This window comes from Eurytemora carolleeae, unplaced genomic scaffold, assembly GCF_000591075.1.
Source record: "Eurytemora carolleeae unplaced genomic scaffold, Eaff_2.0 scaffold448, whole genome shotgun sequence".
Lineage (NCBI taxonomy): Eukaryota > Metazoa > Arthropoda > Copepoda > Calanoida > Temoridae > Eurytemora > Eurytemora carolleeae.
The window spans coordinates 216,550-233,904 of NW_019396364.1; the positions used below are offsets into that span (position 1 = coordinate 216,550).

General features: G+C 34.3%; 2 protein-coding genes across 2 annotated transcripts in view; both read left to right on the plus strand.

Annotated features, from left to right (window-relative positions):
* Window positions 1-4: 4 nt before the first annotated feature.
* LOC111701771 (macrophage erythroblast attacher) lies at window positions 5-5,419 on the plus strand. The gene is made up of 11 exons (XM_023473183.1): window positions 5-99; window positions 619-809; window positions 1,735-1,886; window positions 2,121-2,189; window positions 2,539-2,630; window positions 2,687-2,777; window positions 3,128-3,239; window positions 3,573-3,717; window positions 4,389-4,464; window positions 4,615-4,730; window positions 5,170-5,419. The coding sequence occupies exons 1-11, from the start codon at window positions 19-21 to the stop codon at window positions 5,269-5,271; spliced, it is 1,227 nt and encodes a 408-aa protein (XP_023328951.1). The 5' UTR covers window positions 5-18; the 3' UTR covers window positions 5,272-5,419.
* A 1,256-nt stretch (window positions 5,420-6,675) lies between these two features.
* LOC111701776 (double-strand break repair protein MRE11) overlaps window positions 6,676-17,355 on the plus strand; it is a 15,233-nt gene continuing 4,553 nt past the window's right edge. Inside the window, exons 1-12 of the mRNA XM_023473188.1 lie at window positions 6,676-6,749; window positions 7,216-7,346; window positions 8,176-8,242; window positions 8,921-9,017; window positions 9,390-9,518; window positions 10,186-10,311; window positions 11,071-11,135; window positions 11,380-11,469; window positions 13,194-13,331; window positions 15,014-15,068; window positions 15,871-15,978; window positions 16,326-16,393. Of these exons, the coding sequence (XP_023328956.1) occupies window positions 6,721-6,749; window positions 7,216-7,346; window positions 8,176-8,242; window positions 8,921-9,017; window positions 9,390-9,518; window positions 10,186-10,311; window positions 11,071-11,135; window positions 11,380-11,469; window positions 13,194-13,331; window positions 15,014-15,068; window positions 15,871-15,978; window positions 16,326-16,393 (1,103 nt within the window). The 5' untranslated portion in view covers window positions 6,676-6,720. The remainder of the gene's footprint in view (window positions 6,750-7,215; window positions 7,347-8,175; window positions 8,243-8,920; window positions 9,018-9,389; window positions 9,519-10,185; window positions 10,312-11,070; window positions 11,136-11,379; window positions 11,470-13,193; window positions 13,332-15,013; window positions 15,069-15,870; window positions 15,979-16,325; window positions 16,394-17,355) is intronic.

Sequence of the window (17,355 nt, forward strand, 5' to 3'; positions counted from 1 at the left end):
AAAATGGCGGTTTGAAGAATGGACGTGAAATCCTTGGAGCATCCGACCCTCAAGGTTCCTTATGAAATATTGAACAAGAAATTCAGATCATCACAGAAGGTATAAATTCTTTTATCAGTCTTAAATTTAAATTTGCTTATAAAAATTGACAATTAATTAGCTGACAGATTAATTGATTAATTTACTATTCGACTTCTCTTCTTTGTTTGTTGAATTTTGGCACCTAAAGAAAATCTTTACATTTAAAGGAACTGTAGACTTAATTTCAAGTGAAGAATTGAATGGACATTCCCAAAAGTCTGATTTGATTGAGCACAACGAGACCCTTAACAGCTTTGGCTGATCACTGATCAGGAATCAATTCGATATCCATGATTTCCTCTAAAAATTGGTTAATTGTGGTTTCTATATGAAAGTGATATGCGGATTTCTTGCGAGAGAAACAATGGTGGAATTTGTGAGAATTAAAGCTGGAATAACGGCGATATCTTTATCATTAATGATCAAATAAAGGTTTAAAGAGTATCTTTATGAATCATGCATTGCCCTCTCTAATTGGAAGGTAATTTAATATTGCTACGACAGTCCCTTTAAATTTGTTTTTATTTGATTGTTGAGGTGATAGACCGTGAGGTAAATCATGTATCTAACTCACTGTCTGAGCTTGAGACCCTGTATACCGGGGAGGAGGGGGATACTGCTACTGCTCTCAGTAAGCTAGACAAGATCAAGGAGCAGCTGGAGCAGCTCAGGGAGAAGAGTCGTGAAGCAGTAGAAGATGTTCTTGTAACCGGCAGAGTTTGCAAGAGGTTTAACATTTTTATATATTATTTAAATAATAAATACAGGGGATATTAGTTCCAAAACTAACACTTGGCCCAAATTCTAACACTGAGTGTTAAAAATGAGCCAAACCTGCAAAGTTATCTTTTAATCCAAGACGAGTAGAACAAAATAACACCATTTAAGGATTAAAGAATCATAAGGAAGTGGAATTTGTAAGAGGCCCCAATGTGGACCCCCCAGACCGCCGCCAAATGGCTAAAACTTTATTTTGAAACAATAAATGTCAATTTTAAACTAATAATAAGGTGTGAGAATTAGGTTTTGATTATTCTTGATTTCATTTTCGAAGATATCTCTATTTTGAAACAATTACCGGATTTCAGCTCATGTCGTGTTTTCGGAACATATCCTAGTTTTGAGACAATTACCGGAATTCTTATCAATGTCAATTTTTGAGCATTTAAAAAATGTGGAAACTTTGAATCTAAAAATAATTAACGAGTTAATTTAGTTTTCATCAGATAATTTTTGTTTTCAGTGATTTATTTTGTAAGTTATGAAAGTGAGTTTTGGTTTGAATTGCGGATTATACTCAAAAACGAGAAAATGGTTTTTTTTTCTCGAAAACGCGATTATGTATCAAATTCAGGATATGTTCGAAAATGGAAAACCTGACATTGTCTTGACAAGTAGACAGCTGTAATATCATATTCTGGATACAAGAAAGGTTTTCTATGAGCTTAAATCTTTTTTAAACTTTTTTCCAAGAAAAACTAAAATATTTTTTCCACCCTCCAAAACGAAAAAATGACATCAAACTTTTTCATCGAGAAAATATAGTCTAGATTTAGATGTAGATAATATTGAATCAATGTTAAAATGAATGCCTCTATTTAAACATCACCGCTGAGCGTTTTAAACCCCTCTTGTTATGTAGTAAATGTCTAGGCGATCAGAGCATCTGTCTGAAGGATGCAAAGAAGGATTGACTAGGGCCCAGGAGAAACAGTTTATGAAGCTGAGACTAGAACGGATCCTCGTAGAACATTTTCTTCGAGCTGGGTTCTATGAATCTGCTCTTCAGCTGAGTAAATCCTCAGGTAGAGAAATTCTCCTAGCGTCATTTTCAGTTTTTTTTCGCGCATTTATAAGTTTTTTAATACAAAGGTCTTATAGGATGAACCCTTTACAGTTTTTGGTTAAAGATGTTAAGCGATGATTTTAATCCGATTTTATTTATGCCGGGTCTAGTATCAACCATATGTAGAAAAATCCATCCCTAAACACTATAAATTAATACCTTCTTTTTATTCGTAAAAATATCTTTTTTGTAGACATTTGTGATCTTGTAAACTTAGAAGTATTTCTGGCAGCCAAGGAAGTCGAGGAATCATTGAATGCAGGTATTTGGACTTTAATAAAGGGACTGTATACGTAATTTCAAGCGTCCCTCAAGTGACGTGTTCTTTCAACTTAAAAAATTGTGTGTTATTAAATTTATTTGCTAAAAGTAACCTGTGGATTTCTGCTACAGAAACACTGTCAGAACTGCACACTTCTTAATTTAGAAAAACAACCATATTTTATAGATTTGATTTTCCATACTTCTGTATAAGGAAAGGTTTAAGGAAAGGTTATTCTGGGAATAAACAACACTTCCAGTAAAATAATTTACTGAATAAGTTAACAATGACTGTACATTTCATTAACATTAATTAGTTGAATTAAACTAAAATCACTGAATTGATAAAGGAGATATCAGTAAGTGCTTAGCCTGGTGCCACGAGAATAAATCTAAACTCAGGAAGATGAAATCATCTCTGGAGTTCAATGTCAGAATACAGGTAACACTAAACTTCGGATGATGAAACTTTTTGATAAAATTAATACTTATATTTAGGAATTTATAGAGTATATTAAAGCTGGTAAACGACTAGAAGCTGTTCATCATGCCAGAAAATTCTTAGCTTCAGACGATTCTTCACAGCTAGGTGAAGATCATTTCTTAGTCGCGCAATTTATTTAGAAAGAGTGGGTCTACACTTTTAGTTGGCAAATCATAGACGACTTGGCAAGTGTTTAAGCTGTGACTGACCATCCCCTAAATCTAATCTGAAGAAAATTTTTTTATTTTTATGTTACAAATTTGGATGTTATACATTTTGTATGCAAACTAGTTGAACGACGTCCAAATTCGTATTAGGTTTAAATTCTTGTGTTTAATTTTATCTTAACTATTTTGTGATAATTGAAAAGAAAACAAACCTTGATATAAACGAACATTTTTTTAGTTATATCTTCTTATGACCCAGATACAAATTTTAGTTAAATATTTTTTTAGCTTTAGTTCAGCAGGTTATGGGCTTGCTAGCCTTCCCTCTGAATACACCCGTTCAGCCTTACAGAGATCTTCTAGATCAGGCTAGATGGCAGACTATTGTTCAACAATTCAGGTTGGCTGGTTGATTTGTTCGTTAGCCTGTGGGGTTATTTGTTGGTTGGTTGGTTGGTTAGTTGGTTAGTTAGTTGGTAGGTTGGTTGGTTGGTTGGTTGGTTGGGTAATTGGGTGGTTGGTTGGTTGGTTGGGTAATTGGGTGGTTGGAGGGTGGGTTGGAGGGTTAGTTGGAGGGTTAGTTGGAGGGTTGGTTGAAGGCTGGGTTGGAGGGTGGGTTGGAGGGTTAGTTGGAGGGTTAGATGGAGGGTTTGTTGAAGAGTGGGTGGGTTGGAGGGTTTGTTGAAGAGTTGGAGGGGTTTAACCTAGTTAATTGATTTGATTTATTGTTAAGGACTGAGAACTATAAACTACATCAGCTGAGTTCTATCTCTCTACTGAATGTGACCCTTCAGGCTGGACTATCCTCGCTCAAAACCCAGCACTGCTACAGCCAGCAGGGTCAACATATACTCGCAGGACTACCTAGTTATATGCAGGTAGGAATAATTCCTAGTTATATGCAGGTAGGAATACTACATAGATATATGAAGGTAGGACTACTACCTAGTTATTTTCAGGTAGGAATACTACCTAGATATATGAAGGTAGGAATACTACCTAGTTATATGCAGGTTGGAATACTACCCAGATATATGCAGGTAGGAATACTACCCAGATATATGCAGGTTGGAATACTACCTAGATATATGCAGGTAGGAATACTACCCAGGTATATGCAGGTTGGAATACTACCCAGATATATGCAGGTAAGAATACTACCCAGATATATGCAGGTAGGAATACTACCCAGATATATGCAGGTTGGAATACTACCCAGATATATGCAGGTAGGAATACTACCTAGGTATATGCAGGTAGGAATACTACCCAGATATATGCAGGTAGGAATACTACCCAGGTATATACAGGTAGGAATACTACCCAGGTATATGCAGGTAGGAATACTACCCAGGTATATGCAGGTAGGAATACTACCTAGATATATGCAGGTAGGAATACTACCCAGATATATGCAGGTAGGAATACTACCCAGGTATATGCAGGTAGGAATACTACCTAGAATATTTGTGTTCAGGAAGTGTATCCCAAGAGTTGGATTTGTTTGTGCTGATTTCAAATCCTAAAAATGTTCATTTATTGTTTCAAGGAGTTGAAGCACAGAAATGAGGAGAGGAATATTGAATGTCCAGTTTGTCATCCTTCTCTCAATGCTCTGGCAGTTGGTGAGTAAACCTTTTTTAGCTGAGGCCCAACCAGGGTAAAACAGTATAAAAGTCGTCTTTATTGTGTTTATTTTAAACGTTTCTTCGTATGTTGTAATTTTTAACTTTGAAACTTTATAACTCTGAAAATGATTGTTTCCTTGTTTTTAGGTCTACCATACTCGCACTGCTCGCAATCCCGCTTAGTCTGCTATATGTCTGGTACACTACTAAACGAGAATAATCTACCGATGATGCTTCCCAACGGATATGTTTATGGAGAGCAGGCAAGTTACTCCTCGATGGCGTGGCGGGCTGGGGTTTCTAATATGGGGATAGGGGGGGGGGGAGAAGTGCTTTTAGTTCTAGTCTCGTATATCATGGAGTACTGAATTTTATCTAATGCATATCTGCATATGAATATGTGTTGGATTGTGTAGTTGTGTAAAAAAAAACTGTTGATTAGCCCTGATACCAACCTTATTTGACGACTGAAGATGTGAATTTTAGAAATTTAAGGATAATTATGCATTAATTTTTAATTTAAAATTTTTAAAAAATTCGTGAATGAAAGCAGTAAAATCTGCGTACCTCAATATAAATTTTATCGTTATTTGTTCAAAAGCTTCAAAGTAAAATGGACGCAGGTGTAACTATTTTGATAAAAAGACACGCGAAGCGCCTAAGATTTTTAAAGCCTTTTAATTTAATAATTGTTTCTGCTAGGCGTTGCGGAGTATGGCTGATTTGAATGAAGGTCAGGTTGTGTGCCCACGAACCAAGGAGATATATTCCTTTACTGAGATGGAGAAGGTCTACGTCATGTAAACAACAGCAACCTGAAGGGACTGTAAAGCTTATCTTTAAGTGACCCTCCATGACAAGATAGGAATGCCTGATATAAAATGGTATCCTTGAAACCTTTATCTGATCAATAAAGTGCAAGATAACTCGCTTTTCTTGCTCAAAAAGTGTTTATTTCTGTTAATTTCTTCTAGTAATTCTTTAGCTGAACCAAATAGAACAAAATCATATAAACTTGAACGGGTTCTCTTTAAAACTCTAGAATGTTTTCCCTCTGCTTTATTTCCAAAAATATGGAATTCGATTGAATTAGAGCTGAAAGAAACTAAATCTGCAAAATCGTTTAAAAGAAAAGTTGCCAAGATCTATTTAGATAGTTACGCAAATTATATGTGTAAAAAAACTGTGTATCATGTGGATAAACTTAGTCTTTACTATCCTCTTCACCCTGTAGTTCATAAACATGATTCTAATAACTTATGTTACCCTCTGTTCCAACCCTTACGCTGAGTATCCTCCCTTTCCCGTATACTCCCTCAACTCCTCCTTACCTTTTTCCTGATTTATCATCATTCTTATGTTTAAAATGTACAATGTACATTGTTTTTATCTGCAATTCTCATTCGTTTATAGTGGGCCAACCAATTAAAACAACCAACTCTGGTTAGGCGGGTCCAAACTACATAGTAAATTGTGATTTTTTTTTGATTATCTCGTGCTTTGTAGTTGAATAAAAATATGATTTGATATGAAGCATGAAATGCGCAAGCAACTTGTCGTTAAACCTCAAATGAAAAAAACTTAAACGTGAATTGAATATCTAATTCAGGCCCGTACCCTAAGGCAAACATCTCATTATCTAATGAGGGGGCAGTTGGGTCGGGTTTCCCGTGTTTTCTAAGACTAATTAAAGCGGGCATTGTCAGCTTTGCATGGAGGATTACTTGAAATTACACTTAAAGTCCTTTAATATGTGTTTTGTAAATAGAAATACACATGTTTTGTACTTAAATGTAAAGTCTCCTTTACTAAATAGCTTGTACTAAACATGTCTCGAAATGTATACTCACAGAAGTATATTCAAGTACTGGTTTGAAATAGACTTAAAATAATTCTTCATTCGATCTGTGTACTGATTATGTGAAATAGCAAATATTTTTTGTTCTCTATAGGTCTGTTCTGGAATGTGTTTTATTTGCTTTTGATTAAGCATGCTGTGTATTTAGTTGTACTTATTCAAACCAAATAGTTTTGAAATGTTATATCAGACATTTTAATATACAATGCCCTATTCTATATTCAGCCTAGAATAAATTGAACCGCACTTAGTACGCCAGCTTGTTGTACAGTTTGCAGTTCTACTACTCGAAACTTGTATTTTTTTTTGTAAAAATTACCAAATTAGTTTTAGTATGTTTAAATAAATTTGTTTTGATATCAGTTTAGTATAAATTTATTGTTTTCAGATTTAGAATGGGAGATGACAATGATGATATTATTCGGTAACTGTTTATGTATTATCATTACTTCGGATAAAGAGAAATTAAGTTTTTAAATAAATATTTTACGAGATAATAAGTGGAATATAACGTCGTATTTCTAGCATGCAAAGTGTTATTCTCAATGTTTCTGAAGCAGAAATTTTCAAGTTAATTCATGTCTTAACCAGAATTGAAAACTTATTTTTTATGTCAAGTTTAAAGGGTACCATTGTAAATCTGGCACAGCTTAAATGATTGTCTACAGTCTCTTTTTAAGTCTACAATTGAGTAATAGTGTTCCAATGTGGGGCCTAATAAATGAGCAAACTTAAATGTAAAACAAGACAATTTTAGAAATATTTAAGAAATTCAGTTTTTTGTATTATTTTGGAAAGTTGAACAAATATATTCCTATCGTTTTCTCTGGAAGAAGTTTTGAATACTTGTTAATATTCTGTGAATCATACTTAATGATTATTATTTGTAGGATATTAGTCAGTAGTGATATACACCTTGGGTTTGGTGAGAAGCTACCAATCAGAGGAGACGATAGCTTCGTCGCCTTTGACGAACTTCTGGGTATTGGCCGGGAGCAGGGCGTCGATGTCTGTATACTAGGTAATAAAAGTGACAAAACCTCAAATTTTTTCCTAAGCTGGTTAGGGGTGTTGTGGTTGAATTGAATTGAATGGGCCTTTACCTGAAAAAGTGGCGGATATGGTTCATTAAGGGTTTTTTAGTCCCAACCACTAGAACAGCGAACCCCCCCCCCCCCTGTATAAAATACTAAATGCATTCTCGCCCACCTTACAAAGAGGGTTTGTCACAAAGTATGAATATCTAATCCCTATATCTTTGCAACCCATTGACATAGCCCTTAAATATTTCAAATTACGAATTTTGTTTGATACTTGATATTTGTGATGTAAATCCAAGTACTCGGACTCCAGGTAGGACTAGGAGTATGGCAGGAATGTCTTGTCATGTCCTCCGAAGTAGTGTTCTGATCATTCTGGTTCTCATGGGTTCTCAGCAGACTCCGTACACAACTCAAATACACAAGTAAAGGGATTAGTTGAACAATTCATCAAGTTCAGATTTGAAAATGTTTAAAGTTCTTGAGCCCTGAACATCTGTCCACTCCATTTGATACAACTCTGTTTGTAAAATAGTTAAATCTGATGTCAGTTCTTGACCTGGCTGCCACATGGTTTTCATGGTTGGGTGTTCTGTCCAGTCTCTGTGGTTCCTACCCAACCAATCTAAACCGAATCAAATCAAATCAGATCAAGCCATCAGGTTGCAAAGATTTAGAGGCTAGAAAATCTGAGTTGGTGGCAAAGACTCAATTCCCTTGAATGCGAACTGTTTAGCTAGATACCTTAAAAATGAAATAAAAGGAAAAAATGATGTATTTGAATTTGAATGTTAATTTTAAATGGTCTAGGAGGAGACCTGTTTCATGATAATAAACCTTCTCGGTTAGCTCAGATCAAGTGCATCTCAATACTGGGGTAGGAAATCTTTAATGTATAGTTTCTTATTTTTAACTCTTAGATATAAATATTGAATTTGGATTATTGTTTGAAAATTTTTTTCTCCACTTTTATTCTGGCAACCATTGTTATACAGTGAGAACCAGCAAACTGTGGAATAGGAAGACGACATTAAAGCGACACATTTGATGTTTTATAAAGCAAATAGTTTTACCAATAGCTATAAAACCAGTTACTGAGTTGAATTGGTCTGATTACTGTTATTCTGTTTCTCATGTTTATTGATCTATTAAAGTTCTTAACTTGAGTCTAATAGTTGTCTTCCTGTTCCTGAGTTTACTTATTCTCACTGTACATTTTCATGAAATATTATTATTATTATTATTACTATGATGATGATGATGAAGAAGAACCATTCTATGGCCGACTACGAAAGTAGAACATTTCTTTTCAAATTTTTATTTTTATTATTCTTTATTATTATCATTTTAATCATTGTTATCATTGTTATCATAATTATCACTTTGTAATTATCATAATTTTCATTATCATCATCATTTTCAACATTCTCAACATTCTCAACATTCTGAACATACTCAACATTTTCAACATTCTCACCATTATTAACATTATTATTATAAGTAGTAGTATTATTTTTATGAAAAATGTTATTACTATTATCATTATTTATTTTAGAAAGCATGTGATGGGTGATGCCCCGGTGATGCTTCAATACCTATCTGAGCCCTCGGTTGATTTCTCACATTGTCAAACTAAATCTGTCAACTATGAGGTACAAAATATATTTTTTTTTGTCATCACCTAATATTTTACAAATAGTATTTTTAATAATTCCATAATTTGATTGTTTGTTTGTTTTAATTTTATTCTATTGATGATATTTCATTGATTGCATATTATTTAATCGATATATCTTAATTTATTTTATTTTATTTTATTTGTTTAATTTTTTTTTTATTTCTTTTAGTTGATTTTATGGACTTGATTGATTTGTGGAAATGGTTTTATTAATTAATTTAATTTAATCAATTGTTTTGGTTTGTGTAGATAATTAAGTTATTTGAGATGATTCACTTGATTGAGTTAACGGATTTAATAAAATTCAATTGATTGATGATGATTATTACGACTATTGGCTGTCTAGGACCCCAACCTGAATGTTGCTCTTCCTATATTCTCTATCCATGGTAACCATGATGACCCTAGTGGTCTAGGAGGTCAATCCTGCTTAGATCTACTCCATGAGAGCAGGCACATCAACTACTTCGGCAAGGTAGATAATACGCAATCATATACACTATACAGGGGTCCCCAAAATAATGTGGCATCCAACGACACTGTAAGGCTTAAGATTTTTCACTTTCCATTTCTTCAGACAAATAAGATTTTAAGCTAATCGAAGTAATATGTAAATTGGTGTCTGTTGTACATTTTAGAATAAATTCAGTTGGTCAGTATATCCCATTGTATTCTTTAAAACGTATAATGTACTGCTCACATCATGTTGCATAGTATATAATGTACTGCTCACATCATGTTGCATAGTGTATAATGTACTGCTCACATCATGTTGCATAGTGTATAATGTACATAAAAGGACTCAATGCCATTACAAGGAAGACTAGACAGAAAGTGTTATACCACCCAATTAGTGTAGAATTGCAGTTTTTCAGCAAACAAAACAACCCAACAATATCAGCCAACATATTTCGTGGGGATGTTTTGCCAAAAAAAAAACATTTTTTTTAGCGAGCGACCCCTTTAATTTTCATCTCCTAATACAGTGAGACATATTATTATTATTATTAAAGGACAACCCATAATTCAAGTTATATGGATCTCACAGTTCTTACTCAGGGGTGAATAAAACTATTTCTGGTGGGGTAGGGGAGGGGGGAATTATTTTCAAGAACCATGAATTTGATGAAGTGTGTTTGAAGGTGGACAGCTTGAAGCAGATAACTGTGAACCCTATCCTATTGAAGAAGGGAAACGTCTGGTTGGCTCTTTACGGGTTGTCAAGTGTCAAGGATGAGAGACTTCATCGCCTTCTTAGAGAGGACAAGGTATCGTGAACCTAGATAGAATTTAATTAAACTGAAATGAATAGCACGGAACGTGTTGCAACGGAAATTAAGTGCAACGAATTCGAACGGAACAAATAAAAATTCACGAAACAGATAATGGAACAGATAGACACTAAATGGAACAGATAAACACTTAATGGAACAGATAAAAACTTAATGGGACAGATAAACACTTAATGAAACAGATAAACACTTAATGAAACAGATAAACACTAAATGAAACAGATAGACACTAAATGGAATAGATAAACAATTAATGGAACAGATAAACACTTAATGAAACATATAGATTCTAAATGAAACAGAGACAGTAAATGGAACAGATAAACAATTAATGGAACAAATGAACACGTAATGGAACAGATAAACACTTAATGGAAGAGATACACACTTATGAAATAGATAAACACTTAAAGAACAGAGAAAAACACTTATGAAACAGAAAAAAACACTTATGGAACAGATTAACACTTATGGAACAGATAAACACTTATGGAACAGATAAACACTTATGGAACAGATAAACACTTATGGAACAGATAAACACTTATGGAACAGATAAACAGAATAGATAAGCCCTTATCTGAACAGATGAACACTAAGGGGAACTAATGTAACAAAATATAAGAAAATGAAACGGAATATAATGAAACATAAAATTAATTAAATGAAACGATCTGTTACTTTCAGGAAACTCGATTTAATCAAATAAAATTGATAAATTGTCTGATTTTCCAGGTAGTGTTTGAAGCACCCGATGATAAGGACAAATGGTTCTATATTCTGGTCATACATCAGAACAGGTTTTTATTTTAAAAGATATCTTCGTTTTTCTGTTTAAAAATTGGTTAATTCCGGTGATTTTTTACTGTTCTTTAAAATCACAATTGAAAATAATAAACGTTTAGTTTGACGTAAAGGATATTTTGTTCGTCCTTCAGCTGACATTGGTAAAGGTCACCGTTATGAATCGGAAATGCAACTGCGAAATGCAACTGGTCACTTGAAATTACGTCTACAGTCCCTTTAATTGAATAAATATTTCAGGGCAAAACGAGGCCCAACAAATTATATTCCTGAATCCTTTCTGCCAGACTTCTTTCATCTAGTCATCTGGGGACATGAACATGATTGCAGGTAGCTTCCTTTAAACTCAAGATCCTCATCAGCCAACCTAGATCCTATCTAGCCAACGTAGATCCTACCTAACCAACCTAGATCCTACCTAACCAACCTAGATCCTACCTAACCAACCTAGATCCTACCTAACCAACCAAGATTCTACCTAACCAACCTAGATCCTACCTATCCAACCTAGATCCTACCTAGCCAACCTAGATCCTACCTAGCCAACCTAGATCCTACCTAGCCAACCTAGATCGTACCTAACCAACCTAGATCCTACCAAGCCAAGCTAGATCCTACTTAGCCAACCTAGATCCTACTTAGCCAACCTAGATCCTACCTAGCCAACCTAGATCATTCCTAGCCAACCTAGATCCTACCTAGCCAACCTAGATCCTGCCTAGCCAACATTGATCCTACCTAGAGGCTCAGTAACATTTCGTCTAGTACACTTTCGTCTAATAACATTTCGTCGAGTAACATTTGGTCTAAGTAACATTTGGTCTTAGTAACATTTGGTCTAAGTAGCTTTTAGTAAGTAAATTGGTCTAAAACTACAGAATTGGTTTAAGTAACTTTAAGAAATGAGTAAGTAACATTTTGTCCAGGTAACTTTTGATATAAGTAATTTTTAGTAAGGAATTTGGTCTAAAACTAAACTGCCTAAATGAGATGATTCCGTGAAGTAGTGCGTCTACAGAAAGATGTAACAATCTTCTGTAGAATGTGAACCTTGTTGAGTATCTAATTAATCCCGCCATTGAGTTCCTCTCAGTTCAACGTGTTTTAGAAGAGTGGAGAATTTCTCCTATACAAATTGCGGATTTCTTGATTTATTTCACGGGTTTTCTCCTTTTTTGCAGTGTATATATAAAATCACTTAACATTTTTTTCAGACCAAATTACTTACTAAAAGTAACTTAGACCAAAAGTTACTTAGACCAAATGTTACTTAGACCAAAGGTTACTAGACAAAAAAGAACTAGACGAAAATGAACTAGACAAAAGTGAGCTTAGACGAAAGTGTACTAGACGAAATGTTACTGAGCCTACCTAGCCAACCTAGATAATACCTAGCCAACCTAGATCCTACCTAACCAACCTAGATCCTACCCTAACTAGCCAAGATCCTATTTAACCAATCTAGATCCTACCTAACCAATCTAGATCCTACCTGCCCAACCTAGATCCTACCTAACCAAGCTAGATCCTACCTATCCAACCAAGATCCTACCTCACCAACCTAGATCCTACCTAGCCAACCTAGATCATTTCTAACCAACCTAGATCCTACCTAGCCAACCTAGATCCTACTTAGCCAACCAAGATCCTACCTAGCCAACCTAGATCCTACCTCACCAACCTAGATCCTATCTAACCAACCTAGATCCTACCTAGCGATTCTAGATCCTAACTAACGAACCTCGATTCTAGCTAGCTAACCTAGATCCTACCTAGCCATCTTAAATTCGACCTAACCAACCTAGATACAACCTAAACAACCTAGATTCTACTTAACCAACCTAGATCCTACCTCACCAACCTAGATCCTACCTAACCAACCTAGATCCTACCTATCCAACCAAGATCCTACCTCACCAACCTAGATCCTACCTAGCCAACCTAGATCATTCCTAGCCAACCTAGATCCTACCTAGCNCCCCCCCCCCCCCCTTTTTTATCCTCCCTGTTTTCCCTTCTTGTTAAGCTTACATCTTTATATAAATAACACCGAGGAAGATAAATTCGTCATTTTCTATCTTAAATATTTTCTTTTTTTTACCAGGTGAATCCCTGCCTAAGAAGGTTGCTATACTAGAAATCAACTCTGATAATAAGTTTAGGATTGATCCTATTCAACTTCGCTCAGTTAGGTCTGTATAATTAAAGAAAATAAGTCTCTGCCACAAACTCTAATTTTCTAATCCCTATTACTTTACGATAGTGTGGAACCAGCTCACCTGCTTGTCTTTCTCTTCGGGGAATCCTCTCTGTTTTGAAGGAGAGAACGCGGGTCGATGATTACATATCCCGACGGTTCTTTATTCTTTCTGTAACAGCAGAGCTTCTGGATATTTGACCTCTGGGGTGCACAAGACATATTGATAAAATAAGACAGTTCTGAAGTATTGTCTTAGGGCACTCCATGGGTCAAACATCACAAAGGGATGCTCTGCTGTGGCTGTTGACACCACAGCTGTCAATCATCAGACTCCTGAATATATAAATATCGTCTCTATATATTGTCGTTAGATATTTCAATCTGTGAATTCTATTGGATCAAATAATCTAAGTTTAAAATATAAAAGATTTACACATCAGGTTGCAAAGAAATAGAGATTAGAGCATTTGAGTTTGTGGCAAAGACTCAATTCCTTCAATATTAAGTTAGAGTGAACTGGGACCGAATTTCATGAATTTGAGCTAGGTCTCTGAACTATTTAATGTCGATTCAAATACTTATCTGTAGTTTAGCAGTATAGTTTTCATTAATTTTATCATCTATTAGTATTAGAAAATGATCATGAAAGATCCCTAATGTGAGATCCCCAGACCCCCGTCCGAGTATTTTTATTTCGATTCAATGTTTCTAAAAAAAAAATTTGATATCTTGGTAAGTGCAACACTGAAATTTCATAATCGAAACCTTGAAATAAGATTGAGTAAATAAAAAAAAAACAATGAAAAAACAAAAAAATCTAAATTTAAAACTGAAAAACAAATTTTTGAATAAGAATAAGACCTCTGACCCGAACTAGGGAACCTCAAACAATTACCAAACTCCTGTTTTGGGTAAAGGACCCTGGACCAATCACTGAAAATAACTGTCAATTGTGTAGTGTAGGTTCTTGATTGCCTGATTGTAACAATCTTCATTATATCTTATTTTACATTACTTACTTTACTTACCGTTCACTGGTTGGGTAATTTCATGGTAAACTATTAAGCCTATTAGCTATTCATTGGTATTAGTCTTACTTTTCTAAGATATATATGACCAGAGAAAAGGCCGATTTATCGCTTTGATACATTTGTTTAGCCACTATTTAAACGTTTTTTCAGTAACAACAGCCCAATAAAATCTAAAATTATGATATTTCAATGACATCTTGTGTCAGCCATTATATATTAAAGTATAAAAACTTTTGATTTTCGAATTAGCAAGAAATAAACGTTTTTGTTTTCAAGCATGATTTAACAAATTAACACGTTTATACAACGACGACTTTCTCTCTCCGTCAAACCGGTTCCTAGATTCCAACTCTTCAATAAATCACGGGGATTTTTAGAGAAGTAGGAAAAACGTATCAAACCTTCAAATGTTTAAAATAAGTTATATTTTGAAAATAAACAATTTTAAAATAATTTTGAAAAAATAAAGATCTGCAATTGAATATATACTAGATTTTTTTTAATCCATGACTATGACAAAAATCATCAAATAGTGTAAATGCAAAGGTTCATACCTTTGTGCTGGAATTCTGAATGATAAATCGGCTTTTTCTCAGACCACAGTTGTCATTTAATAAAGCACATTTTTTCAACGTTTTTTCAGGCCGATGATGTTTAAGAGTATGAATATAACAGATCTCAAGAAAGTTGACTTTGATGTAAGACTTTTCATTTAATCTATATATAAATTTGGCTTGTCTGTTTGTTTGTCCGTTTGTTTGTCTGTTTGTTTGTTTGTTTGTTTGTTTGTTTGTTTGTATCCAATAAACGTCAAAACGGCTGAACCGATCGGGCCCAAATTTTTTGTGGGACATCTAGGGACCCCAGGGAAGGTTTATGAATGATCAAAATTTCAAATATTTGTCTCCATCAAAATTCGATCTTCATTAAATTTTTGAAAATTTTGAAAATCCACGAAATTTTTGGTGAAAATCCGCGAATTATTTTTGTTTTGTTTTACGATGAACACAAAGAGAACATGTTCACAATTAATTTAGAAGATGGGCGCGAAGCGCCCTCTAAGGCTAGTTTGTTTTAAAACTATTATCAACTCCACGAGGAATTTGTTTTAAAGACATAAAAATAGTTTAATTTAAACATAGTTTAAATCAAATCTTTTCTTCAAGATTATGACATTTTGGAACATTTAGTTTTGATTTTTGGTATTCTACAATATTATTTTTGAGATTATTGTAAAATTCTTTTAAGGTTGGGTATGGATTTAAAACAAGTGTTATCTTTGTAGGAGAGGGATGAAAAGGAGCTTTAGGTAATAGTAGAGGAGCAGCTGAACATGATTCAAGTTTGTTTAATATAGGAGAGGGATGACAAGGAGCTTCAGAAGATGATAGAGGAGCAGCTGACATGATTCAAGTTTGTTTAATATAGGAGAGGGATGACAAGGAGCTGCAGAAGATGATAGAAGAGCAGCTGAACATGATTCAAGTTTGTTTAATATAGGAGAAGGATGACAAGAAGCTGCAAAAGATGATTGAAGTGCAGCTGAACCATGAGGTGGAGCAGCTTATACTAGACTCAGAGAAGCAGCTTACAGGACATCCTAAACAGGCACTTAATATTTAGTACTAATTACTGAGGTTGAAACACACATTATTGAACTAGAGAAGCAGTTGAACTAGCCATACTATTTTTAAACTGCTTATCCTTATTAATTAGATTCGACCTCTGGACTCGGGACCAACATTGATTATGTGAGACAAATTAATGAAAAGCTTAAGATTTAACGCCTCTTTATATTTTTCAAAACATGTTTGCATAAATTTTTCTTTTAATTGGTTTCAACCTTTTTATCGTAAATGACATGACAAGTCACTAGTCTTGTTTCAGTTAATTTTATGTGTTTCTCTTGCTCGGCCATCATATTATATATCTTATATATTATTGTTATATTTCAGGGTAAACTTCCCTTGATAAGATTAAGAGTTGAGTTTACGGATGAACGTCAGCAGTTAAATACAATCAGGTCTAAACTCCATCATGCTTAACTGTGAAAAGCAAGCTGTTATCAGTCTCATGGGATTTAGATAATATAACATCATTACATGAAATAACATCCCAATGTACAAAAAAAGTTTAAAACAATTCTCTAATCAGGGGTACTGACTACTGATATTGCTACTAAACCTCAGAACGTGCTAATTTTGGGTTCACAATATTTTTTCATCTTGCTCGGGAATTTACAAGGCCAAATAGGTCTTCAGACCTTGGGAGTGTAAATTCATATAAATTTATATATACTAGGCTTTTAGGTCGCTTCGCGCCCATCTTCTATTTAAATTGTTAACATGTTCATTTTGTTTACATTTTAAAACAAAGAAGAAAAAAATTTTGCGGATTTTTAAAAAAACATTTTTGCTTTATGCATATCAATTAAAAGCTAGGAACCCCAGGAATACAGTAGCAGCAACGAATCTAGTGTTTGACCTTCCAATGACCTCTAATGACCTAAATGACCTCCAAAAATTAAAATGTTTTAACTATGGCTTAATGCATATCAAACGAAAGATAGGAACCCAGGAAATGCCGTAGCTGCAACGAATCCAGTGTTTAACCATCTAATGACCTTAAATGACCTCCAAAAATAAAAATGTTATAACTATGACTTTAAGCATATGAAAAGAAAGTTACGACCCAGGGAATACAGTAGCAGCAACGCATCCAGTGTTTGTCTTTCTAACAACCTTTAATGACCTCCAAATTGAAAATGTTTTAACCATAGTATGTATTTCAAATGAAAGCTAGGAACTAGAGAATACAGTGGCAGCAACAAATCTAGTGTTTGAACTTCTAATGACCTACAATGACCTTTAATAACCTCCATGAAAATATTTAAATATGGCTTTAGGCATGTCAAACAAACATTAGTAACCCCCAAAGAATCGAGTAGCAGCAACAAATCCAATGTTTGACTTTCTAATGACCTCT

What these genes read in the sequence shown, in the direction of transcription:
- LOC111701771 (XM_023473183.1), top strand. Translation starts at nt 19, where the DNA reads ATGGACGTGAAATCCTTGGAGCATCCGACCCTCAAGGTTCCTTATGAA. An exon ending in GACTACCTAGTTATATGCAG is followed by an intron (nt 3,718 to 4,388) that starts GTAGGAATAATT and finishes TATTGTTTCAAG; the next exon opens with GAGTTGAAGCACAGAAATGA. An exon ending in GATATGTTTATGGAGAGCAG is followed by an intron (nt 4,731 to 5,169) that starts GCAAGTTACTCC and finishes TGTTTCTGCTAG; the next exon opens with GCGTTGCGGAGTATGGCTGA.